General features: G+C 39.8%; 2 protein-coding genes across 4 annotated transcripts; one reads left to right on the forward strand and one right to left on the reverse strand.

Annotated features, from left to right (window-relative positions):
* Positions 1–1,327: 1,327 nt before the first annotated feature.
* Positions 1,328–10,103, reverse strand: WDR77 (WD repeat domain 77). Of its 2 annotated transcripts, XM_020283816.2 has the most exons (11): positions 9,769–10,103; positions 9,342–9,527; positions 8,182–8,323; positions 7,843–7,892; positions 5,321–5,391; positions 5,137–5,191; positions 4,619–4,690; positions 4,050–4,158; positions 3,445–3,513; positions 2,746–2,821; positions 1,328–2,690 (listed from the first exon to the last, which is right to left on the reverse strand). In XM_020283816.2, exons 1-11 carry the CDS (start codon positions 9,881–9,883, stop codon positions 2,628–2,630), a joined length of 1,008 nt encoding a protein of 335 aa, XP_020139405.1. In that variant the 5' UTR covers positions 9,884–10,103; the 3' UTR covers positions 1,328–2,627. The 2 variants fall into 2 exon arrangements, with proteins under 2 accessions (XP_020139405.1, XP_012607082.1); XM_012751628.3 differs by having other exon boundaries at positions 1,328–2,821; positions 9,769–10,101.
* A 19-nt stretch (positions 10,104–10,122) lies between these two features.
* ATP5PB (ATP synthase peripheral stalk-membrane subunit b) lies at positions 10,123–22,500 on the forward strand. Of its 2 annotated transcripts, XM_012751629.3 has the most exons (7): positions 10,123–10,288; positions 10,554–10,590; positions 14,433–14,578; positions 16,234–16,397; positions 16,780–16,905; positions 20,241–20,420; positions 22,090–22,500. In XM_012751629.3, exons 1-7 carry the CDS (start codon positions 10,249–10,251, stop codon positions 22,165–22,167), a joined length of 771 nt encoding a protein of 256 aa, XP_012607083.2. In that variant the 5' UTR covers positions 10,123–10,248; the 3' UTR covers positions 22,168–22,500. The 2 variants fall into 2 exon arrangements, with proteins under 2 accessions (XP_012607083.2, XP_020139410.1); XM_020283821.2 differs by lacking the exon at positions 20,241–20,420 and having other exon boundaries at positions 10,124–10,288.
* The last annotated feature ends 3,411 nt before the right edge of the window (positions 22,501–25,911 follow it).

Below are 25,911 nucleotides of genomic sequence, written 5' to 3' on the forward strand. Positions count from 1 at the left end.
TTGACCACATTTCCATCTATGATCAGAAAGTCCATCCTACTCTACTGGAACTATGCTCAAGTCAAGGACCTAGTGAATCACTCACTCCACATGTGATGTTACATTTCTAATTATTTTCAGGTCACCTTCTATTTTGAACTATCTTCTTTGCTCACGGTAACATATACATTCATCCAAAATTGTGATCATTCCTACTGTGACTTTGACTAGGTTTATGAATATATTGGTGGCAATCACTAATAGATGTGAATTATTCTCATCAGCACAGATCTATCTGAATTCAAACTATTTTTTATAATAAAAGATAATGTGGTTCTTCAAAAACTATGCTTTGTTTGATGTCATTTTAACCACCTTGACACACACACATATATATGTATTTCCTTGGATTCTTACCTCTTTCACTAAGTCTTTTCTCCACCATTCTTAAGTCAATGAAGAAAAGGGCTACGCAAATGTAATTCCTACTTGGTTCACACCCCTCATCCCCTTTCTCTAAGTGATCACAAAATTTAAATTTTACCTCTGCAAAGTAGAACTTAAGTGATTCTACATACCCTCCCTATTCCCTCCCAAGTTATAAAAACAATGGAAGACTTTATTCCCACCTTACCCCAACCCCATGGGATCATATAACTACAAATTCACGTTTTATTCAAGGGTAATCACGGCAAGGATGAAGCACGGAAGTTTTCCTTAGAAATATTTTGCCCATATTCCTTCAAATTGCCCCAGTTTCATAAATTAAACTTGCAAAGCTCAAAAGTACATAATTGCTTATATTTTCTTTCTTTCATTTTTTTTTTTAAGAGATAAGGTCTCACTGTTGCACAGGCTGGAGTGTAATGGCCTGATCATAGCTCCCTGCAACCTCAACTCCTGGGCTCAAGCGATCCACCTGCCTCAGCCTCACGAGTAGCTGGGACTACAGGTGTGTGCCACCACACCGCCTAATTTCCTTCTTTCTTCTTTTTTTTTTTTTGTAGAGATGGTCTCACTACATTGCCCAGGCTGGTCTTGAACTCCTGGCCTCAAGAGATCTTCCCACCTTGGCCTCCCAACTGCTAGGATTACAGGTGAGAACCACCATGTCTGGCCCCCATTATATTTAGTTTCAATACAATCAGTAGCTGACCCATGACTTCTGACAATAGCCACTCCACCATCCCAAGGAGTAAATAAATGTTTACCCTAAAAAGGTCCAACAAGTTATTTTGGGAAGCTGGAGATGCACAGAAAAAATAATGGGCTATTCTCACCCTAATGATTCACATAAGAGAAATATGTCCAACTGCACATAACACACAGACTTTAAAAAAGACAGGCAAACAATGCCTAAACTCTTTATTTTACCAACCAGTATTTCTGATTCTCTTCCTGATGCTGGGTTTAAAAACCTTAGGAGTCTACAAATGCAGCACTCAGACTTTCTATATCCAGGAAACAGGGCCCAGAGGCAGAAGAGGTCAGGCCTCAGGCCATTTTCAGGTAGGAAAAGCAGTAAAGATTCCTCTATAACAGTGCCAGATTTTTAACTTAACTGAAATGCCTTATTTAAGCTCTCCATCATCCCCCAACTTTTCCCTATGGCATATATCACAGAAAAACACTCCTCTCTCACATATACAATACCACTGGGGAGCAGAGGGAAGGGAATGGGCAGAAGGGAGTGGGCATTACACAGGTACCAGCCAAACTTCTTATTCAGCCAGAAAATGGATTTCTGATTGAGTTTAGTGGCAAAGAGTTGTATAAAACTGGCATGTTAGGCCAGGCGCGGTGGCTCACGCTTGTAATCCTAGCACTCTGGGAGGCCGAGGCGGGCAGATTGCTCAAGGTCAGGAGTTCAAAACCAGCCTGAGCGAGACCCCGTCTCTACTATAAAAATAGAAAGAAATCAATTGGCCAACTAATATATATATATATATATAAAAAATTAGCCGGGCATGGTGGCTCATGCCTGTAGTCCCAGCAACTCAGGAGGCTGAGGCAGTAGGATTGCTTGAGCCCAGGAGTTTGAGGTTGCTGTGAGCTAGGCTGATGCCACGGCACTCACTCTAGCCTAGGCAAGAAAGCGAGACTCTGTCTCAAAAACAAAAACAAACAAACAAAAAAAAACTGGCATGTCTTGCCTTTCTCAAAGTGAGGTGGGCTGAATTTTTGTGATTGGAAGCATTTCCCATGGTAATGGTGACTTAAGCGCTATAGAAAAATAAAATTGATCCCTATGAGTAGTATAAGAGCTGGTTCCAAGAATCCAGGGATACCCACATCCCATACCCCATCCAGACATGGCCAATTCCTCATAAACAGCTACATGGGAAGCATAAAACACTTTTATCAATTTTTTTGGCAAGAAGGTGGGGCAGTGCTTAGGGAATATGTGGGTTGGATATATTTATTCCCCTCCCACCAATAACCACAGATCTATACACACACTCAGACATACATACATATCCATTTTTAAGAAAGTTTTTCCACTCTTGACTACAGGATCCCAGAATCCAGCCTTCCTTGGGCTGGGAGACAATGCCTATTGCAACTGCACAGATCTAGTGTATCAACATACTGTAGAAGGTTCCTGCGTGTCTCACAAGCTGAGGATGCAGGGGCAAAGAAGTGGATACTCAAGGGGGACTTGCTTTTTGTCTTAAATCCAATCTACTCAGCAACACTCTCAGGTCCAGGGGCTGGGAGAGGTTCTGTGGGCACAATATGGTGGATGACCTGATGGTCCCAGCCCACCGTGGTAAGGAGAGAGTGATTGAGTGGGGACCAAGTAGCATCTCTCACAAAGTCTCTGTGGGCTCGGCTTCTAAACCTAGAAAAAAGAAAAAAAAAGTCGAGGCATGGTAAAGATAAGAAGAAAAAGCAGACTTGGAAAAGAAAGAGAATCCAGCACATCCAGGGAACATTTTTTGTGTGTGTTACACACATTTCACCATCTGTGTAGCAATGTAGCTATCCACAGGGGATGACAGCAATCATCTGATCTGGTCCTCTATTTTCACAGAGGAAGAAATGGTGGATGGAGTGAGGTAGCAATATGGGCCAGCATCAGGCAGCAAACCATGGCAAAGAGGGGAGTACAATTCAGGTTCTTCCTTCTGGTGCCTTTTATCCCATTGGAGGCTGCATTTCACATACACAGCTCTTTATGTGGAAAGGGTAGACTGTCCCCTTGTGGGAGAGGGCTGGAATGCTAGACTTAGAAATTCCACCCATATTCCTCCTCTACCAGGGACACAGCTGGTTGTGAATCAGCCCCAGGAACAGAGTGCTGGTCTCAGTCAACTGTCTGCCTGCTTCCATGACCCAGGCCCTTCATATATAGATGGAGAATTCTCCAAAGAGACAACACATTTTTCTGAAAAGAAAAAAGATTTGTCTACCTGCTGCTCCCCCTGCCTGATTCCCAATCACAGGATTTTACTTCATACTTACACCTCGGAAAGGTTTGAGTCCAGCACAGCAAGTGAGCAGTCTTCACTGAGAGAGGCCAGGAAGGGAATACTAGGAGAGGGAGACAGCACTGTGAAAGGTAAAGCCCATGGATCCCAAGACATAATCTTGACTGGCCCAGCCCCACCCCCACTGTACACTGACCCAGAAAAGGCGGCCCGACCCCCACTTTTGGCTAAGCCTGGCTACCACTCAAGTCTACGTTACAAGTTCCAAGGAAAGATGAAGGAAATGAAGCAAAGCCAGGTTGACAATCATCTTGGCAAAGAACTACCCCATCTAGTCTCTCTATAGCTACAGTAGTAACCCAGAAACACAGGCTCTTCCAACCTCATAGTCCTAGAAGCCCACAGTATTAATCATTTTGGGTGTTGAGCAGGAATGGGAACAGATTTCAGCTATTTTCAGAAATTATACAATCTGAAAAAGGATTAGGGTCTTAAGAGGTCTTTGACATTCTGAAACCTCAGCTGGAACACTATCTGCTTAAAGGAAATACCTAATCAGCTAATACTTTACCAACATACACATCCCCCCTTGCTGTTCCCATTCATATCCACCAGGCCCCTGATGACAAAAATCAGTACCTGTGTGGGGAGAACACTAGCCCAGTAACACACTGGGAATGTACAGTTGAGCTGAGGGCACAGCTTGCACTCTTGGTGTCCACAAGGGAGACAGTCCCATTCTCATTACCTACAAAAAAAGGAGCGTGTCACAGTCGTAAAGAGCATGGACTTTGGTGTTAGCTAGACCTGGATTTGAATCCTACTTTCTCAAGAGTGGACAAATTAACCACTCTGAGCATCAGTTTCCTCTTCTGCAAAGTAGGAATAGCAAGTCACTGGATGGTGTAAATCAAATTAATGGATGAAGTAGTTATTTTAACCACAAACTATGTCACCATATGCATGGCCTCATCACCATGATAGCTCCACACCTACCCACAGTAGAACAGAATTCCCTATACAGCAATCCACTTGCTTTGTGGCTCAGTGACTTCTAGCCATACCCAGAATACAGGAGCTATAACAATGAATCAGGAATCGAATCCACTGGGGAAAAAACATCATGTTCTTTAAAGCTAAACTAAAACTACTTTGGGATCATCCCACCTCTGCAGCCCTCCATTATGAAGTCTGACACGCTATCTTACCAAAGACAAAGACTTCACTTTGCTGAGGATGCCAAGCCAGTGAAGTAGGAAGGTAGCCAGAGGCATTGCAGCCTGCAAAGGAGAAAAGACAGGTCTGGAACAAAACTCAGAGCCCAGAAGAAGCAGCTTCTCAAACAAGGTCACTCTAAATTCCAGAAGCACCTTTACTTGGTTTCCCAAATCCTACTAAGGCAGTAATGTCTTCATCCTTGAGCCTCATATACTGGCCTCCTGCCCTTTCTGGACATGAGTCACAGGCAAATCTCAAGAATGCATGAAGATAACAATTCTGGTCCCTTTGTCCACCCATCTAACAAAGTAAATCTTCCACCTGGGAACTGGCCCTTTTATTGCCTAGAATGGAGTTAGCAGAGCTTCAGTGGGAAAGAAGGAGATTATGTCACTTATGTCACAGTGACTAGACTGGGTATCTGGCAACTTTGATTTGACTCTGGCCAAAGAAAGCCTCTTCCAGGTAGGTTCCTAGTACCACTCTCACCACTGGCTTTCACACTCACCCATCTGTGATGCTGGCTTAGGACAGCGGGTATCCCAGAGTAAAATTCTATTGTCCTAGAAGGAAGAAGAACAGAAAAACGCTTCACAATCCAAAGCAGCTAGTAGCAAGGAGATCTACTCTGGAAACCTTGGTCTACAGAGGGTTGGAGTGTGGTTAGGGAAGGAGAAAAGGTTGTATCTCACCTCACTGCATGAAAGAAACACAGAGTCCTTGTGAGGAGAGGCGGCAACACAGGTGACCTGGCCAGCATGAGCTGTAAAGGAGAAAGCAGAAATATGACAGAGAAAAAGCTCAGGCATTACAAGAAGGCAAGCCCAGGTACAATTAAGGGGCAGGAAGGTGTGAGAAACACACCTGGTCTCATGATACAATTTAACAAATTTTGTTAGAGATTATAGATTAGACAAAACCTAAGAGGAACAGTTTAAAACCTAAAAAGGCTTGTGAGAAAATGAATTAGTAAAGACAATGAAGGAGAAACACTGGAGGAATTTACAATGAAAACATCCTGGATGTAGGGGCTATATATTAATAATTCTAGAATAGCAGTTTTCATACTGGAATACACATGCCTCCAAGCAGTATACATAAACTTTTGAGGGAGTTCTGAGCAGTGACAGTTTTAAAGGAATCAATTTTTCCAATGTTCTCTTTCCTAACATTGAATTGCCTCTACTTCCACAATGACTGTGTCCCACTTTATAGAAAGAACACATACCTCTTACCCATCCCAAATCTTTCCATGGTAGAGTGCTCAGAGGAATAAAAATGCATGTAAAGGTTCCAAACTAAGGGACAAAAGATGCTTTTCCCTAAGAGCCAAAGAGCGAAAGAAAGACATCCCCGTCAGTCACACCATAAACACAAGTGTGGTTCTGTGACTTACTTTTGTTTCTGTCTAATAATAAGAACTAAAAAATATGACAGATGGTTGTCATAAGTATATATCCAACAAGTTATCTGAATTTAAAAATGAAGTCAGACTTTTTCTGACAGAAAGTTTAGTCTAACTTGGCCAACTGGCTTAACAATGCAGATTGGTTTTTGCCAGTTGTGTTATTTGGTAGACATTTTACATAAATTAAATAGGCTTAATCTACAAATTCAAAATTTTGACAAATATATGCTTGAAGTGTATAATAAATGACATGCCAGAAATAATCTTCTGTGTAACTACTTCAATTTTGAAAATCACTGCTACGTATGAATTAAAGACTGTGGAAACCACCTTCTCTAAAGTCACTTAACCACTTTCCAAGGTAATCTGAATATGGACCCACCCAGAGGGAGAAAGATAGGTTTAAATCGCCTTCCCTAGTTCTTTCCTAGCTCTAGAGTCCATAGAAAGCAACAGTATAACAAGTCAGAAAAGGAATTAATTGCTCATTTGAAAAAAAGCAAATCTCATAGGCTGGGCATGGTGGCTCACGCCTGTAATCCTAGCACTCTGGGAGGCTGAGGTGGGTGGATCGCTCAAGGTCAGGAGTTCGAAACCAGCCTGAGGAAGAGCGAGACCTGTCTCTACTAAAAATAGAAAGAAATTAAGTGGTCAACTAAAAATATATAGAAAAAATTAGCTGGGCATGGTGGCGCATGCCCGTAGTCCCAGCTACTCGGGAGGCTGAGGCAGAAGGATTGCTTGAGCCCCAGAGTTCGAGGTTTGAGGTTGCTGTGAGCTAGGATGATGGCACGGCACTCTAGCCTGGGCAACAGAGTGAGACTCTGTCTCAAAAGAAAAAAAGCAAATCTCTGGTACAAGTACCATGGTGGTATATAAAAGATGAAGAACACAGGGTTCCTCTACCCTCAAAGGATTTGGAATTCAGTGAAGGGAATCAAACACAAACACAAAGAACTAATGGGAAAGGCTGAATGGGGGTAGTGTTGAAAATGAGTTAGCAATAACCAGAAAAGCACATCATATGTCTAAGAAATAAAAGGCTAGAGAAGTACGATATAGCTAAATCTCATACACATTAAGGCTCTAGAAATTATCTTCACAAAGAATGGCTCCCAAAATAAAGTCAACTGCTAGTAATGTTAGTGAAAGTAAGAAGAAGAAGAACATTAAAGAGATGGTTCTTGCCAGAAAAATAGATATTTTATGGCACTAAATATTCAAAAGTTCAAGATTTGCAGATCTCATAGTTAATCCCTTGAGAATGTCAAGGATCCACTGTGGCTAGGTTAAGTTAGTGTGGTATGCTTGAATAGGCAATAACAGTAACAAGGTTTAAATGTTGTGACAAGAAAATGGAATTGTAATGCACAGGCCACAGGAAACCAATGAAAGATCAAAAGAGCCAAAGATTATAGGTGGAGATGAGTGCCACTGTCAGTGTCAGGTAAAGGCTGAAAGTGAATGGGTGGCAAGAAATAGACAGGAAGGTGATTGACAAGTAAGTAGAAAAAGACTCAGAAGAACCTGGTGAACAACTGATAGTGGGGAAACAGGAGGAATGAAAAAAAAGAATGAGAGTGTGAACCCTGTGTAGCTGAGAAGGTGGTGAGACCATCAACAGAAATAAGGAAATCGAGAAAAGGATAAGGAATAGATATTGGAGCCTGACTATAGTTTTAGAAGAAAACTATCATGAGAACATAGCACTGCTGCTCCTAAGGTCCAAGCAAAGTCCAAAGAGCCCAAAGGGGAAAATAAAAATAAAACAATTAAGGCCAGGACTGAAAAGAAAGGAATACTCACCTCGATATGAATTTAATACCATCTGCTGAACAAGGTCCCAAACCTTGATGCTAAGAAGCAAAAGGAAAAAGACACTTAATCTTGACCTACACTATCAACATAAACACGTGTTCAAACATAACTTTCTTTAACCAATATGTCCCATGTCTTTGCCTCCTGGACTCCTATTATGGTCTATTTACAAGGGACTGCAAAATCTCTAAGGAAAACTTACAGACACGCTGTAAGTAGTCACTGGGTTCTTATAATAAGGCCAAAACATTACTTAAAGAGGTTAACAGGATAGTAAGAACACCCAAAGGAGGCCCAAAGATAGGAGCAATGAGAACAGGGACTCACCAAAAGTCTTTGCTACCGCTGACAGCTTGTGTACCAGAGCTCAGGACACTGACTGTAGACACAATATCATCATGCTCATACTTGCAGAACTTGCTGACAATAAGTGTCTCATTCTCATCCAGCTCCCACAATTCAACAGCACCTGTTGGAATAGGGTGGGAAGGTGAGAGAAACATAAGCTTGGATTATACCGACAGTAATTCACTTCTATGATTCAAGTAGTCACTGTCACTAAACAAAAAAATTAAGTTATTCCTATTACAGGTTTTAGCTAACTTCCAAGCCTTTTGGCTTTATGTTGTATTACTGTTCTCCTAATGACAGCACAGACAACTAGGTGGGGAAAGCTTCTAGAAAAAGACAGGGAAAGATGGAACACCCTGTAGAAGCCATTATTCTGCTTCTAGTGAGAGAACACTGGAAAATCAGTTCCCAAGAAATAAGAATGAAAGCTCCACAATTGTCTAACCAGCACACAGTACAGTGATGTTAACCCTGACAAATTCTTTGAACACTAATAAATATTTCCGGAACTACTTGAATAAATGCCTTGCAGAATCTTTTTTAAAAACATTGAATAATTGATTGTCTTGCACAGTGATTAGGTAAGTATAGAAAAGTTATCTTGAATATGTAGTATTCAAGCTCAACTATCAGAGAAGCTCAATCTTTTTAAAAAGTGGGACTTTTAAACTTCCATGCAATGCCTGCCAACTTCTAATTTCTGATTTTTTTTTTTTTTTAATGCTAAAGCCTCCATTGCTGAGCCTGACATTCACAACAAAGAAAGCAGAATGAAGACAATTAAGAAGAATATGGGAAGAAATGGGAAGAGACAGGTAGGACAGCTTGGCTTCAAAATCATCTTTAAAACTAAGATTACTCTTGGTCTGGGCTGCAGGGTTGGGAGTAGGTTATACAGAAAAAAATGGTTCCAGTCCATTTCTTAATTATGTTACAGATTTTTCTAGGAAATCCCACCAGACAATTTAGAATTTTGGAAAATTCCAAAATTTTCCACCTACACAAGAATTTGCATTTAAGGCCAACACTCTCAGTTTCCACCAAGCACTGAGTATGGGACATTAGATTGAGCCCAGCCTGATTCGTCGTACCGCAAGGTTCCATTCCACCCGGGAGATGAGGGGAAAGTGACTCACCTGAATCGGAAGCCACTAGGATACCTCTGTCCCCTACCCAAGTGAGGTCCGCCACTCCGGCCTCCGTCTGGACTCCAGCGGAGCAGAAGCCTTCGTTGGGGGCGGCACAAGGGTCCTTAAAAAGCCAGAGGGAGCCGGCCCAGCAGCGGCCACTCAGGCTGGAGGCCCCGAGCAGAAGCGCCCCATCTACGAGGGTACAAGCTGTCAACGCGCGAGGGAGTAGAAGGGCTCGTCTCCATGGTGACCGCACAGAACAGCACGCAGGCCGGGTCTGGACATAAGCTCAGGAACCCGGTGGGCAGAATTGGGGACGGCTGAGCGACGCGAGCCAGGGGCAGGGTGGCATGCAGGGCGAGGGCAGGCTGGGAGGGTCAGTCCCGAGGAGGGGCGACTCGGGCCAGGGGGAGGGCCCGGGATTTCGGCTCACCGGACCGGTACCGCGAAGCTTCCAACTGCCGTTCCATACAGGCGGGCGCATTAGGGGGAAGGTTCCACTCGCGGACTGCTGGGGGTACTAGGGGGGGCGGGGTTTCCTTCCGCATCTCCACGGTTCCAACTTCCACCTAGATCCAAACTGGACGCTGGCAGGAGATTCAGCGCCGAGAGTAATTCCCCACGTGGTGTATCTCTGCACCTCCGCCCCTCTCTGGAGGCCACGGCAACTCTACATCTCGCGATAACTGCTTCTACGATTCCTTAACGCTTTTCGGCGGCCGCCTTCCAGCTACAGACTCCGTGCCTGTTCTCGCGAGAAAAAGAAAACCCTCCCGACGAAAGTTAAAGGGAAAAGGGGTATGAAGTTCTCTTCTCGCGAGACTTGCGGGCGGCCATCTTGCTCCTGTCCCTAACAGGTTCTCTGGTCAGGGTCACAGGGACGCCAAGACCCCTTCCTGGACCTTTGCTGACCATGCTGTCCCGAGTGGTGCTTTCTGCCGTCGCCACAGCGGGTGAGGGGTGTAGAGCCTGGTCTGGCTGTCAGAGTGATTGGAAGGAAGCGAGTCTAGAGGGTCATGGAGAGGGGGCATGGCGGAGAAAGGCGCAGGGACACTTGGACCTGAGTGGGGAGTAATCAGCGCCTTCAGAAGGAAGCGCGAGCTCTTGGGGTATGGGAAAGAGGGGTACATGGCCTAGAGATTGAGCCCCGTGGGGACGAGGAAGGGGCAAACTAGATTTCACCTTGACTTTGCTGACCTGCGCCTTGTCTGTCTGCAGCCCCCTGCCTGAAGAACTCAGCCCTCCTAGGTCCAGGGTAAGTGTGAGGAGTGTAATGCTCCCCTTCGTCCTTGTTTTTATCATCTTATTTCGTTTTTCGGTGGCCTCCTCTTAGCTTTAGGCCAGAAATTTACTCTATTCAGATAGTTTTAGGACGCTTAAAACCTCATTCAAACACTTGTTCCTGTAACTACCAGGAATGTCGCCGTATCACCTAATGCAAAGACATTAAGAGGATAAGAAATGTGTTCTACATAAACTAGAAACTGGTTCTGCTGTCTTCTGTGGCCGCCCCTCTCCTTTGTGACCTTCGACTAGAAGTAGTAGCCACATCCTGAATCAGAGTTACTAGATTACATAGCCAACAACAATTTTTGTTAAATAAAACAGTGAAGCATGTTGTTTTCAGTCTGTCTCCCAGATTTCTACTTTTTACTGCTGGATCATAAGAGTCAGAAAAATCATTCATTGATTCAGCAAATATTTATCTTGCCACCCACATAACCAAGGATTAAAAAAAAAAAGAGTAAGGCTAAGAACCTGCAGTCATGGAGCTCACAATCTAGGAGGGGAGGCAGAGCTATAAAATAGTGGTTTAGAGTGAGGGCTCCAAAGCTAGAACAAGGTACACCTGGCTCTTCGACTTGTTGTATGAGGTCAAGTTCCTCATCTGCAAAATGGAGATAATAGTACATTGTGGGTTGTAAGAAATAAGAGATTTAATTCCCGTGAAACTCTAAAAACAGTGCTTGATATATAGTGGGCTTAGTAAATGTTAGCTGTTACTGTTAAAATTATTTCATAAGACATGTCAGTTTTCTTTGAGATTTCTCTTTTCAGTTCCAAGCTTAGCCCCAAAGCTTGCAAAATTTGATAACTATCTTAGGGTTTGAAAAGTCGTTTTAATTTATCTGTAATTAAGTTTTGTGCATGCAGTAAAGTTAGTCTATAATTGACTGCTTCCAACTTATCGGAGAAAAAGGACTCCACACAAACATGTAAACAAATAATTGTAATACAGGTAATAAGTAAAATAACTATATATACTTTGTATATATACAAGATACAAGGAACATCCTTGATTTTCTTTCACACTCCATATCCAGTACTTCAGCAAGGCTCTTTCTCTAGATTATATGTAGATTCCGACTACTTCTTCCACTCCTATTGAAGTACAAACCACCACCAACTTTCACCTAGGCTATTTCAGTAGTCCCTTAATTATTCTTGTCTCATTACTGCCCATTCTCACAATATCGAGAATGGACAGTCCTTCATCTAAAGCCTTCCAGAGCTCCCCATCCCACTTGAAATAAAATCCAAATTTAGCATAACTCAGAAGATCTGACATGAATTAATCCCATCCTACCTCTTGATTCCATGTCCTTCTATTCTCTTTTTAGTTTCTTCTCCAACTATACTGGCCTTGCTGTTCCTTTGAAAACTGCCAAGTGCATTCTTGCCTCGGGATCTTTCTACTTGTCTTCCGTCTTTTTCCCAGTTCGTTGGCTCAAATATCATCTGACCTTCTTAAAAACTCTTTCCCCATTCTGTGCCTTACCTTGCTCCATTTTTCTTCATAGCACTTGTAGCTGCCTAAAATTACGTATGGACATACACATTTTCCATACCCCCACTAGAATGTCGAAGGCTGGGGTTTTGTTCATTGCTATGTTCCCAGTTCTAGACATAGTCAAAAATCAGTAAATGTTTCGTTGATTAAATGAATGAATGAATGTTAGCCCAAGATTGGGGAGGCCTTTATAAAGGATGTGATTGAGATGTTTTTAAAGTTGGTTGGGTTTGGCAGTCATTGGTATGAAGTCATGGTATGAAGGGCATGCCATACAAAAGGGGCAGCATAAGGCAAATTTTTGTTTATTTTTGAAGTTGTTAAGTGTTAATAGTTCTATGTGGCTGGAGGATAGGAAAATGAGGTTATAAAATTTGATAGGTACTGGATCATGTATATAATATTAAATATAATGGTTTGTTCTCTGTAGGCTGAAGAGGATATTGAAGTTTTCAAGTCAAATTTGCACTGTAGAAACATTGGTAGTAATGGGGAGGCTGTTTTTTAAGGGGTACTTGACAAGAAGCAGAGAGACCAGGTTTTAGATTGTTAAACTAGTTTAAGCAAGAGGTGTTGAGGGCTTGAACTAAGCTAGTTGCGGAGAGGATTTGTGTCAGACTAAAGCTAATCCTCTAATGCTGTGACTTTAAATCAGTGATTTCACACCTGGGGCAATTTTGCCCTCCAAGGGATATTTATTTACCACTGTCTGGAGACATTTTTGATTGTCACCACTGTGGAGGCTGTGCTATTAGCATCTAGTATAAAGCCACAAGGACACCACTAAACATTCTACAATGCACAGAACAGCCTTCCACAACATCCAGTCCAAAATGTTATTAGTGCTGAGGTTCAGAAACTTTGATTTAAATGAAGGAATCTCAAGCATGATTCTCAGATTTCAAAGCTTGGTGGGGCAGCTAATATATTTGGAGGCAGAAATAACATCCAAAATGGCCCTGCACAGTGACTCACACCTGTAATCCTAGCACTCTGGAAGGCTGAGGCTAGAGGATCGCTTGAGGTCAGAAATTCAAGATCAGCCTAAGCAAGAGTGTGACCCCATCTTTGCTAAAAGTAGAAAAATGAGCTGTGCATTGTGCTGTGCACCTGTAGTCCCAGCTACTTGGGAGGCTGAGGCAGGAGGATCACTTGAGCCCAGGAGTTTGAGGTTGCTGTAAGCTAGGCTGACGCCACAGCACTCTAGCCTGAACAACAGAGTGAGACTCCATCTCAAAAGATAAGTAGTGAACCAAAATCAATGAAATAGACTGAGAACTTGAAGAAGACTAAACTTGACAGCAGATTAGATTTTATTTCATCAGAAGCTTAATGAGACATCAATATGCTCATTGCATGCTAAAAATGCTATTTTAGGCTGCTTTAACATAAGAATAGTTTATAAATCCATTGTTGATAATAGCATAATGGTTCAAGCCCAGTACTGGCAATAGCAACTTCTCAATAAATATTTGTAGAATGAATAAATTGGTCAGACTATATTTATAGTATTATGTTCAGTCTGGATACCTTATTTTTTTTAAAAACAAAACCAGAGAGCTCCTTGTGGTTGTCAGTCAGGATTGTAAAGGGAATGAGATGTTTAACACAGATACATGAGTGTTATCATACATGGAAAAGCAAAATTAGAACCAAGGATGTATGTAGCAGCTCACTTCAAAGATGAACATATTAGAGCTACCCAATACTAAAAAGACCTGTTACACATAGTGATTACCACCCTATCAAAGGAAGTATTCATAAAGGTCAAATTCTTGGCTTCAAGGAGCTTACAACACAGCAGGCATGTAATAGCTACCCACTTACATAGAACTTTACCAGGCATCATGCTAAGCACTTTACATATATATTAACTTAATCCTCACAACAACCCAGAAGCTATTATCTTATATTCCCATTTTACTGGGAGAAATCTGAGTTAACAAAAACTTTTTCCTTACTCACAGTCAAGTGACGAGTCTAGGAGTCCTTGTTCTTATATACGTCAGTGCTAATAATAGATATACAAGATGCTAGACAGATGATCTATGAGACATATAGAAAAGATTCCAGTGTTAGGTAGAAGGTTACATATATGACTTTAATTGTCTGTGATTAAGTCATTGTCCTTGTCACAGCTAATTATGGGACCCTAACCTTCCTATTCCAAGTCAATTTTCTTTCCGTTATGTCAGTTAATAGGAAACTACCTCAGTCCATAGCCTGAATAATTGTTTTTGCTAATTGTTTACACATTTGTTATCTTTAAAGAATAGGTTTTACATATGTACAATTGCTACCTGTAGGGTATTGCAAGCAACAAGGATCTTTCACACAGGACAGCCAAGTCTTGCCCCTGTGCCGCCTCTTCCTGAATATGGAGGAAAAGTTCGTTTTGGGCTGATCCCTGAGGAATTCTTCCAGTTTCTTTACCCTAAAACCGGAGTGACAGGTGAGCATTTGCCTATGCTTTGATAGTATGTTTCGATGGTATGCTAAAATCAAGTCAGCTATTTTTAAAAGGAAATTGTTGAGATGATTCAGTATAATAATTGATTTGGTTGCTCCAACTTGTCTTTGGTCTTTGGATTTGGATTTTTAACTTAATCTTGCAGCATTATCTCTGTATGTACACTGAAGTTTCAAATGCCTGCTCTATGCCAGGCATAAGGTCTGTAAGGAGTAATTGTATAATATACTGTCAGATAATGAAAAGAGCTGTGGATGAAAATAAAGCCAGGTAAAGCAATAGGGACTATTGAATTGATTATATATGGACATGAACACAAATTGGACCATTTTTTCAGTTTTTCTCCTTTTAAAACAGCATAAACTTTTAAAACCATGCTTTTTTATAATGCAAAATGATTTTACTTACATTATTTAACCTTTACAATAGTCCTATGAGGACATGTTTATTACTCAGAAGAACTAGGAAACAAATAATTTGCTGAGATTATATTAATCTCTTTAGTGACTGAACTAGGCGTGAACCTAGATCCCCTGATTAAGTTTATAATTCTTCTACACACTGCCTTTCTTCTACACTTCTGCCTTTCTTGCTGTACCCAAGTATACTGCTATAACTGTGGAACATTGGAAACCAAAGATTTTTTTTTTAACCCTGGAGTAGCATTTTCGTAACTGAAATTTCGAGAAACATTAGTGTCCTCAGGTCTCCATAAGTGATAAAAATATTACATGTGGTATGCCTTTCTTGCAAATTCACATTTGAAATTTATGTATGAAAGGCAATTTAAAAAGAAAACTGCTGAACCTTTGTATGGGAAACTCTAGGTAAAATATATTTGAGACTGAAACCCTGTTATTTTCATAATACATCCTACCATCCTTTGACACTAGTGATTCTCAAGGACACTGTAAAATGCTGCTCTAAAGGCCTTCTCGGCCCCTAACATCTTGTGAGGCACAGAAGAAAATCCTAAGGAAATGTAAAAAAAATCATGGTTTTTGTCCTTTCAGAACTCATGGCCTGATTAAAGAAAAAAAGATAAATTTGAAGTGTTATAATTTCAACAGGAGTTGAGATTCCTATTATTAAATTCTTCCTTTTATATGCGCATATATATACATTTATAGTTGTTTTTTGCTTGTTTCTTGAGTTGGGTTGCTAATCAATAAAAATAAGCAAGAGTGGATAAATTTTATCCTGTCCAGTGTTCCCATTCAATAAATAGTATATTTTGCCAGAGAGATTACTTCAGAAAGGAGCCTGACCCATCTTTGTAGGATAGTACCTGTTTGTTGAGTTATTGTGCTAGGTATTTTACATATATTATTTCTCAGTTTAATCAAACTAAAGAAGGTAGTGTTCCCATTTTACAGATGAGGAAACTAAGTTCAGAGATTATTTAGTTTCTTGGTTTCTTATAAGTTGTAGAGTCAGGATACAGGTTTCCTTGAGTTCAGATCTTTGTTCTTTTAGCTCTGCTATACTACTTTCCAATCTAGTAGCTTGTCTTTGAATCTGATCATTTAAAATTATCATGTAACTTTGCTTTCAGCTAATCAAATGCAGAAGTATCTTTCTATCTTTCCCCTTTTAGGCATAGCATATCATAAAATAACTCTCTCTTCTTCTTTTAGGACCCTATGTGCTTGGAACTGGGCTTATCTTATATTCTCTATCCAAAGAGATATATGTGATTTCCCCAGAGACATTCTCTGGCTTAGCAACAATAGGGATTATTGTCTTTGTAGTTAAAAAATATGGTGCCTCTGTTGGAGAATTTGCTGATAAACTCAATGAGGTAAGAGCCATAAACCTTATTTCCCCATTTTAGACTAGCAGAAACATCAAGGCCATCTAGTGATAATTTTTATATGACTGTTAGAGGAAGAACATAGAAACGAATCTAATTATAATGAGTACAATCGTGTCAGTATTACTAATTTTAGATACATTTTTTTAGGTCTACGAAACCTTTCAGCTTTCCTATATAGCTTTATATATTCAACAAGACATTGCATAGCTATTATGGGTAATTCTTTTCAAGGATTTGTGCATTTCTCCCCTATATGTTTCTTAGTGTTTTCACAAATAAGAAATACAACTTTGAGGAAGCATAAAATGAATGTTTTTATTACCTTTGGTGTTTTCACTGATCTTTCTTATTGAAATCATAATTGCAGCAAAAAATTGCCGAACTAGAAGAGGTGAAGCAAGCCTCCATCAAACAAATCCAGGATGTGATTGATATGGAGAAGTCACAGCAGGCATTGTGTCAGAAGCGCCATTACCTTTTTGATGTCCAGAGGGTAGGTTTCAGAAGTTTCTAAGGAGAATGAAGTTACTCATTTGTGTGCATTTAAAAAAAAGAAATTTAAAATCTCTTATGAGGAATGGTTAAGTAGATTGAACATATTTTATTTAGAAAAGAGAAGATTTGGGCAATTACAGCTAGTTAGATATTTAAGAACTGTCAAGTGAAAAAGTAATTGGAATTATTCTGAAATTAGGAATAGTAAAAGTTGTAAAAAAAAAAAAAACATTTTGGATCCACACAAAAGGCAAATAGTCATTAAGTTATCTAGCTCATTAAAAAATGGCACGTACTAAGAGTTTAAAGTATTTAGTTTCCAAAACAATCTTTTGGAACATGTTTCGAGTATTTTGTTATTACTGTGTTTACTTTGAGTCTAGTACTTTATGACTAATATTTTTAAGTGAGATACTTTTTTTTTTTTTTCTTGAGACAGAGTCTCACTTTGTTGCCCAGGCTAGATAGAGTGAATGTCATGGCGTCAACCTAGCTCACAGCAACTTCAAACTCCTGGGCTCATCAAGCAATCCTACTGCCTCAGCCTACCAAGTAGCTGGGACTACAGGCATGCGCCACCATGCCCTGCTAAGTTTTTCTATATATATTAGTTGGCCAATTAATTTCTTTCTATTTATAGTAGAGACAGGGTCTTGCTCTTGCTCAGGCTGGTTTCGAACTCCTGACCTTGAGCAATCCGCCCGCCTCGGCCTCCTAGAGTGCTAGGATTACAGGCGTGAGCCGCCTAGCCCAGCCTAAGTGAGATACTCTTATTTTGAAATTTTATATTAAAGCACCTGTGAAATGAAAAATGAGATGCTAAGATAAAGTAAATAACTGAAATATTAAGGCTCTATGCCAGTATTTCTCAGTGTGGTCTCAGTACCACATGCATCATAGCTATCTTTGGTGTAGCTTTTTGTTCCCATTCCAAAACTTGTGGAATCAGAGCCTCTATTAGGGGCTATCCAAGAGTCTATATTCTTTTAAACAGGATCATTAAAGACTCTTTTTTTTTTGAAACAGAGTCTCACTCAGTTGCCCAGGCTAGAGTGCCATTGCGTTAGCCAACTTACAGCAACGTCAGACTCCTGAACTCAAGTGATCCTCCTGCCTTAGCCTCCCAGATAGCTGGGCCTACAAGCATGCTCCACCATGCACAGCTAGTTTTTTATGTGTGTTTAGTTGTCCAGTTAATTTCTTTCTGTTTTTTTTTCTAGTAAAGATGGGGTCTCACTCTTGCTCAGGCTGGTCTCGAACCCCTGAGCTCAAACAACCTCCCGCCTCGGCCTCCCAGAGTGCTCGGGTTACAGGTGTGAGCCACTGTGCCCAGCCTAAGACTCTTAAACATATGGATGTTTGAAAATCTCAGAAAATGTTAAAGCCTCTTTCCTTGCATATTTAGGTTATAGTTGGAAAACACGTCCTGCTTCATGCATACTGCATATACACACATGTGAGCATACACACATAAATGTTGACTTTCTTTTTTTTTTTTTAAACCAAATTAAATTGGAGATATAGCTTTTTCATAAGAGTCAAATGATAGTCATTTGGGTTTTCATTTATAAAATATTTACTTAATAGATATTTATTGAGTTCTTCCTAAATGAATACTCTGGCCAAGGCAGGGTACTGGAAATATGACAGAGAACAAAGGAAAGCTTCTTCCTTCATGGAGTCTGTTTTCTAACCCTGTGTTGGGAGGTCAGAAAATAAATAATTGAACAGAAGTGAATGACAACAGGTAGTAAATAGTAGAACAATAAACTAATACTAAAGAAAAAGATTACAGGAGGACAGATTTATTATTTTTATAGGACAGTCAGGAAATACTTCTAATGTGCTATTTGAGCAAAGACCTACAAGAACTAATGGTGCAAGATACGTGGCTTTCTGGGGAAATAAGTTCCAGGCAGAAGGAAAAATAATTGCAAATGCCCTAAACCTGGAGGTTTGTACGGTCTAGGAAAACTAAGAAGGCCAACACAGCTGAAGTACAATGGATGAGAGTGAATGAAGGAAGGGAGGTAGAGGTGGCCAGGGCTAGAATATGTAAAGTTTCAGGTTTCTGTAAAGATTTTGACTTATACTCTGAAAGAGAGAGAAAGCCACTGTAAGCTTTTAAGCAGAGAAGTGATAATCTCACTTATGTTTTGAAGGATATCTTTGACTGCCTTGTTGCAAATCCCTTCAGTTTTGTATGAATTAGCTGAGATGCCTATGGGTAGCCAAGTAGAAATATTTGAGAGTATGGGCTCTGTAGCTTTATAGCCTATATGCAGATCTTGGCTTCACAATTTATTAGCTCTGTAACTTTGGGCATGTTTCTTAACTTCTGTCTCGGTTTCGTCACTGCTAAATGGGTATAAAATAATAATAACTATTCCATGGTGTGGTTATAAGATTTAACTGAATGTAAACACAAGAGTGTTTTTTGTTTTTTGTTTTTTTTTTTTTTTGAGACAGAGTCTGGCTTTGTTGCCCAGGCTAGAGTGAGTGCCATGGCGTCAGCCTAGCTCACAGCAACTTCAAACTCCTGGGCTCAAGCGATCCTGCTGCCTCAGCCTCCCAAGTAGCTGGGACTACAGGCATGCGCCACCATGCTAGGCTAATTTTTTCTATATGTATTAGTTGGCCAATTAATTTCATTCTATTTATAGTAGAGACGGGGTCTTGCTCTTGCTCAGGCTGGTTTTGAACTCCTGACCTCGAGCAATCCGCCCACCTTGGCCTCCCAGAGTGCTAGGATTACAGGCGTGAGCCACCGCGCCCGGCCACAAGAGTGTTTTGAATATAGTAGGTACTCAACAACGTTAGCTATTATTTGATCCATCAAATATTCACCCATAAGTGCAAAGACAAACATACAATGTGTGCAACATTGGTAGTAGAAAATATTGGAAACAACCTAATGTATTAATAGAGCTTGATTAATGAATTAAGAAATACCAATATAGTGGAATCCAGTGTAACTTTTAAAATTGAGGTGGGTTTGCATGTTATAATTAAAAGTTATGTATGTGTGTGCATATACTTATATTTTGTTTGTTAAATATTTCTGGGAAGGAATACAAGAAATACAGGAAGATAGTGGGGGGGCAGAGACAGGCTGAGGGAGATTTATTTTTTACTGCATATATTTTTAAGTATATTTTTACTATTAATATATGCTGTTACAATGTGTACATTACTTATTTATGTTAAATAAAAGAATTTCACATAAAATACAAGAGAGTGGTGGGACATTCTAACTCTAAGTGGGGCATTCAAAGCAAGAAGTATTCCTTCAAGTATGCAAACAATATCCACCATTTCTTAATTTTGCCCCAGAATAACATTGCTATGGCTTTGGAGGTTACTTACCGGGAACGGCTACATAGAGTATATAAGGAGGTAAAGAATCGCCTGGACTATCATATTTCTGTGCAAAATATGATGCGTCGAAAGGAACAGGAGCACATGATAAACTGGGTGGAGAAGCAAGTGATGCAGAGCATCTCTGCACAGCAGGTACACAATGTTTTATAGCTTCTGAAGTTGTACTGGTATCTCTGACAAGCATCTGCTGATGTTTTATTAAGGTAGGAATAGCTGGCAAGCAATCTTTTTTTTTTTTTTTTTGAGACAGAGTCTCGCTTTGTTGCCCAGTCTAGAGTGAGTGCCATGGCATCAGCCTGTCTCACAGCAACCTCAAACTCCTGGGCTCAAGCGATCCTACTGCCTCAGCCTCCCAAGTAGCTGGGATTACAGGCATGCGCCACCATGCCCAGCTAATTTTTTCTATATATATTAGTTGGCCAATTAATTTCTCTCTATAGTAGAGATGGGGTCTCACTCTTGCTCAGGCTGGTTTCAAACTCCTGACCTTGAGCAATCCGCCCGCCTCGGCCTCCCAGAGTGCTAGGATTATAGGCGTGAGCCACTGCACCCAACCAGTCTTTAGACTACAAACAGCAGTGTGACCCTGGTTTGTTTTTCTGGATAATGATAATCCAGAAGATGTTATACAATTGCCATGACAGCTTTCCTCAAAGTTTGGTTACCAAAGGGGCTTTTACCCCATAAAGTCAAAAACACCAATTGTTGAGAACACTGGTTGTAGCAGGCTTGTATTCAAGTTCCGTCATTTGGGTAACATTAACCAACATATTAACTTTTCTATAAAATAGAGATTGGACAAGACTATTCTAAACCCCTTCCATTTCCTAACTCCATGATTTCCATTCCATTTCCTCTTCTTAAGACATTTTTTCTTTCCCAGATATATAGCATATTTAGTCATGTCTGGGCATTTTCTGGCTAACCTATATAGGATTAGAAAAATGGGATCTATGAAAGTTTGGTGGATTGTTCTTATTTTTTTAATTGTCTTCTACATTGAAGTAATGTACATATTTATTTAACCACTTCGGTACGAGTGTCTACTATAGTCGACAGCCACAGATGAACGCGCACAGCCAAGCGTTGACTTTAGCCGACAGCTGTGATATGAAGGTGCACAGCCAAGCGAGCGTTGACTTTAGCTGACAGCGTGATATGACTTTTCTAATTTTTCATTCATCGAAATAAAATTGTGAACATTTAAAAATAACGTAATAAAAACATACATGTATATGTTACCTATGCTGATTTACACGACAAGTAAAGCTGCCTGTAAAGTAAAACAAGCTTTCAGTGCTTTAAAGCATGCCTCATCACACAAGAGCAAAACAGATTCTTCATCAATGCACAGCACAAACTGTCTTGTGGACTATGAGTGCCAGCTGTGGGCAAGGTTTCACGGCCGGTGAGCGCCATACTGAAGTGGTTAAGAAACTCAGAAAATAGAAAATATAGAAAAGAGACTAAAAATTGCATGAATTCTTTCTTAACATTGCTATGTTACTAATATTTGTTGGGTTGGTCTTTTTCAAACAGCTGTTAGCTGTATAAGCCAACATCACTGGCAGATGGTCATAGGAGTATCTGTTCACAAATCTTGTATAGGTTTTATTCATAAACGCTGTGTGCCAGGCTTGGATTTGCTTAAAACAGATTTTATCTGTTCTACCTTCTAATATTAAGCCAGTAATCACCTTGAGGTTCTGGTCTGGTGTAGGGTGTGTTCTTTAGAATTATTGTGTTTATACCCTTCCATGTTTTCAGAAGATCTAACCAGATTTCTCTTTCCTTATCACAGGAAAAGGAGGCAATTGCCAAGTGCATTGCAGATCTCAAGCTACTTGCAAAGAAGGCTAAAGCACAGCCAGTTCTGTAAATGTATCTTTCCCAATTGAGACAGTAAGAAGCAGTTGACTAAGTGGAGATTAGTCTATGTGACAAAATCTTTCCACATTGCTATCTACTGAAGTTACAGTTTACCTTTGGTAAAAATTAAAATTTGAGTTTCATATAGTGAAAGAACTAAATCTATTGGCCAGTTAGATGTTTCTCATCTTTCTTATTCTGCATTTGGGCTTGTTACATGATCACTTTTGAATAAGAGGTTTGCTTTTGTTAAAATTTGCTGCCTGACTAAAGATTACCAAGTTATAGTTTAAATTTGTAAATAATTCTACCATCTTGCAATAAAGTGACAATTGAAACAAGGTTTTTTGAGTTGCATAATTTTCTGAAATATTTCAGCATTTTTCATATGGGTATAAATTAAAGATGTCATTTAACTAGTATCATGTTTATGAGCCTATTCAGTGGGAAGCTATTTCTAGCTAACTAGTATGATAGGTTATGGGAAATTTAAGCTTTTCAATACTCTTAAAATAACTAAAGGAAATACTGTATATCAAATCATATCATTGACTTTATTATTTTAGCTGTATGCCTGTATAAAATATGGACTCAGTGTGTCATAAAATTACTCTTAAGAATTCAGCAGACAACTCTAAAAAACACAGAAAATAACCAGTATTAGCAAGCATGTAGAAAAGTTGAAACTCTTGTGCACTGTTGGTAAAAATATGAAATGGTACAGCTACCATAGAAAACAGTGTGGCAATTCCTCAAAAAATTTAAAATAGAAATACCATGATCCAGCAATTCCACTTCTGGCTATATACTCAAAAGAATCGAAAGCAGGTCTTGAGTTATTTAGATACCATGTTCATAGCAACATTATTCATAAAAGCTAAAACATGGAAGAAGCTCAAGCATCTATCAGTAGATGAATGGATAAGCAAAATGTGGTATATCCATACAATGGAATATTATTCCACCTTTAAAAGGAAGGAGATTTTGACACTTGCTACAATATAGATGAACCTTGAGGACATTATGCCATATTAAATAAGCCAGTCACAAAAAGAGAATATTACGTGATTCCCCTTGAGTGAGGTATTTACAGTCAAAATCATAGAGAAACTGGAATGGCAGTTGCCAGGGAAGAGGGAAATGGGAACTATTGTTTAATGGGAGTAGTTTCAGTTTTACAAAATGAGTTATGGAGGCAGTGGTGATTGCACATTTTGAATATATTTGATACCACTGAAATGTACACTTAAAAATAGTTAAAATAGATAAATTTTGTTATGTGTACTTTACCACAACATATTGAAGTAAAATAATGCAGTAGATAAATCAGAATATTCTTCATAGGTTTGTCTGTATTTAATTCTATATTTGTAAAAGGATTTACTTGTATTCAATTCCTACATGATAGGAAATATTTGAAAGTATGTACCATATGGGTAATTGCTATTTTCATTAAATTTCTAAGATACATAATCATTTGATTCAATATGTACTGATTGCTAACATACTAATCTAAAGTAGAAATCAGATTGACATCTTTGTTGTTACTTCAAGAGACTGATTGGGTCAACAGAGGCAATTCGAATTACAAAGAATTACAGCACAGTCTGGGCATGGTGGTTCACTCATGCCTGTAATTCTAACACTCTGGGAGGCCTAGGCAAGAGGATCATTTGAGCTCAGGAGTTCGAGACCAGCCTGAGCAAGAGCAAGACCCTGTCTCTACCAAAAAAACAGAAAGAAATTAGCTGGACAACTAAAAGTATATATATATATAATTAGCCAGGCATGGTGGCGCATGTCTGTAGGCCCAGCTACTCGGGAGGCTGAGGCAGAGGGATTACTTGAGCCCAGGAGTTTGAGGTTGCTGTGAGCTAGGCTGATGCCATGGCAACAGAGTAGACTGTCTCAAAAAAGAATTACAGAACTGTGCGTGCTAGGCAACATACTTTACTGGTCATAGATAAAAGTCCCTTCCTCATAAAGTTATCTACTATGAAGATAATATGTTATACAGACTTTAGCATAGGGTGCTTTGATAGTATGGCAACCACCATTTTAGATAGTCTCACCAGCTTCATCATTTCCCTATATACCAGTCAGATCAGGGTTCAATCAGAAGCAGGACAGCTAGAATATGTGTGTATATAAGGAATTGGACTTTACACTACTGTGGGAGCTAATTAGGCAGTCTGTAAGGCTGTTATCTTTGTTGCTGGAACTTGAAGTCCACAGAGCTGGTATTTAAGAAAAGAAGATGGATGGAAAGTGGAAAACAGTAGGAACAATTGGAAATCACAAGTACAGACAGAAACCCATGTCAGTTTTTATTATGTGTGACCTTTACAGTGTGGTTGTCCTGTATGCCCCAGGTCCTTCATCACAAACACTGGGTCCAAAGGTTAGAGAAACAATGATCAGGGAAAGGATGGGAAGTTGCCCAGCCACAACTGTTGAGTCAACACAACAGCATGTAGGAGCTACAAAAGAGCTGCTGCTTCACATTCACCCTCCAGATCTTGTTCAAGAATCTCTTGTGGCTCACCCTAACCAGAATATTCAGGGAAGAGAATTCTGAAAAATGTAGTTCAGCCTAATCAAGTTGATGCAAACCACTACAATAACTATCCTATCAATAAATGTTAACCTAAATGAATAATCCTTTAAAATTCCAGTTCCAGGAAGTCAAAACATCCAATAAAACACAGAGCAGAAAGGTGACAGGTCAGAAAAGGAATGGTGTCTGAGCTGGCATTTGGAAGAGGAAGTTAGCCAAAAGAGTATCATTGGGACATTAGAGTAGAAAATGGGGCAGCATTGTGATGATTATAGGGAAGCTGTAAGAGAGTGCGACATTTTAAAAACGTTCAAGAACTTTAAGAGTGAAATATATGTAAAAGTTACATTAGAGTTCTTAAGTACTGTGCTTAGAAGTTGGATTTTGTTCTAAGGACAGAGAGCAGCCCTCAAAAGGTTTTAAGCAGAGGAATGACTAGATTTTTGTTTCAGAAAAATCACTAGCAACAATACAGAGGATGGTTTGGAGAGGCAAGGCTAGTTAGACTGTTGGATCGTTCTAGCTAAATGACACTGAAGGCTTTGGCAGTACAGATGGAAAGGAAGGAGCTGATTAGAAATGGGCAACATAAGTAGGACTTGACTAGGGAGAATGTGGAAGAAGTTAAGAGTCAGGTTTCTTGCTTGAGAGAGTAGAAAAGAGAGGTATAATACTATTGTTATGATTTGTAATACAGGAGGAACTGTTTCCAGAAATAATAGGGCTAAAGTATAGAGCCATAAAAGAATATCAATGTTTGAAGAATAGCAAAGAAAACGGGAAGATAGCAAAGGAGAGAATTCCAGCTATTGGAGGAAAACCAGGAGATAGTGTCCTAAAATTGAGAGAGTGAAGAGTTTGGTGTAGAAAGAGTCAACAGTAACCAATTTTTCAGGGAAATTAAGAGAAGGACTGAAAGTGCCAATTAGAGTTAATAGCTTGGAGGTCTTGGATGCCCTTAGAGTAGTAATTTTGGTTAAATGATAGGGACAGAATAGAGATTAATAGACAATGTAGAAAAGTTTTCAGAACATTACTTACCTCAGTAGCTAGAGGGAGCCAAAGATCAGCTCACGGGAATGTTTTACAATGAGAAAGGCTTGAATGAAGAAAAAGTCATGCCAAGGTTATGGAGTGGTAGTAAAAAGCAAAAAAAAAAAGTCAATAGAAGGAAGAAGAGGATGAAAAAGATAACAG

This window comes from Microcebus murinus, chromosome 2 (genome assembly GCF_040939455.1).
Source record: "Microcebus murinus isolate Inina chromosome 2, M.murinus_Inina_mat1.0, whole genome shotgun sequence".
In the NCBI taxonomy this organism is placed as follows: Eukaryota; Metazoa; Chordata; class Mammalia; order Primates; family Cheirogaleidae; genus Microcebus; species Microcebus murinus.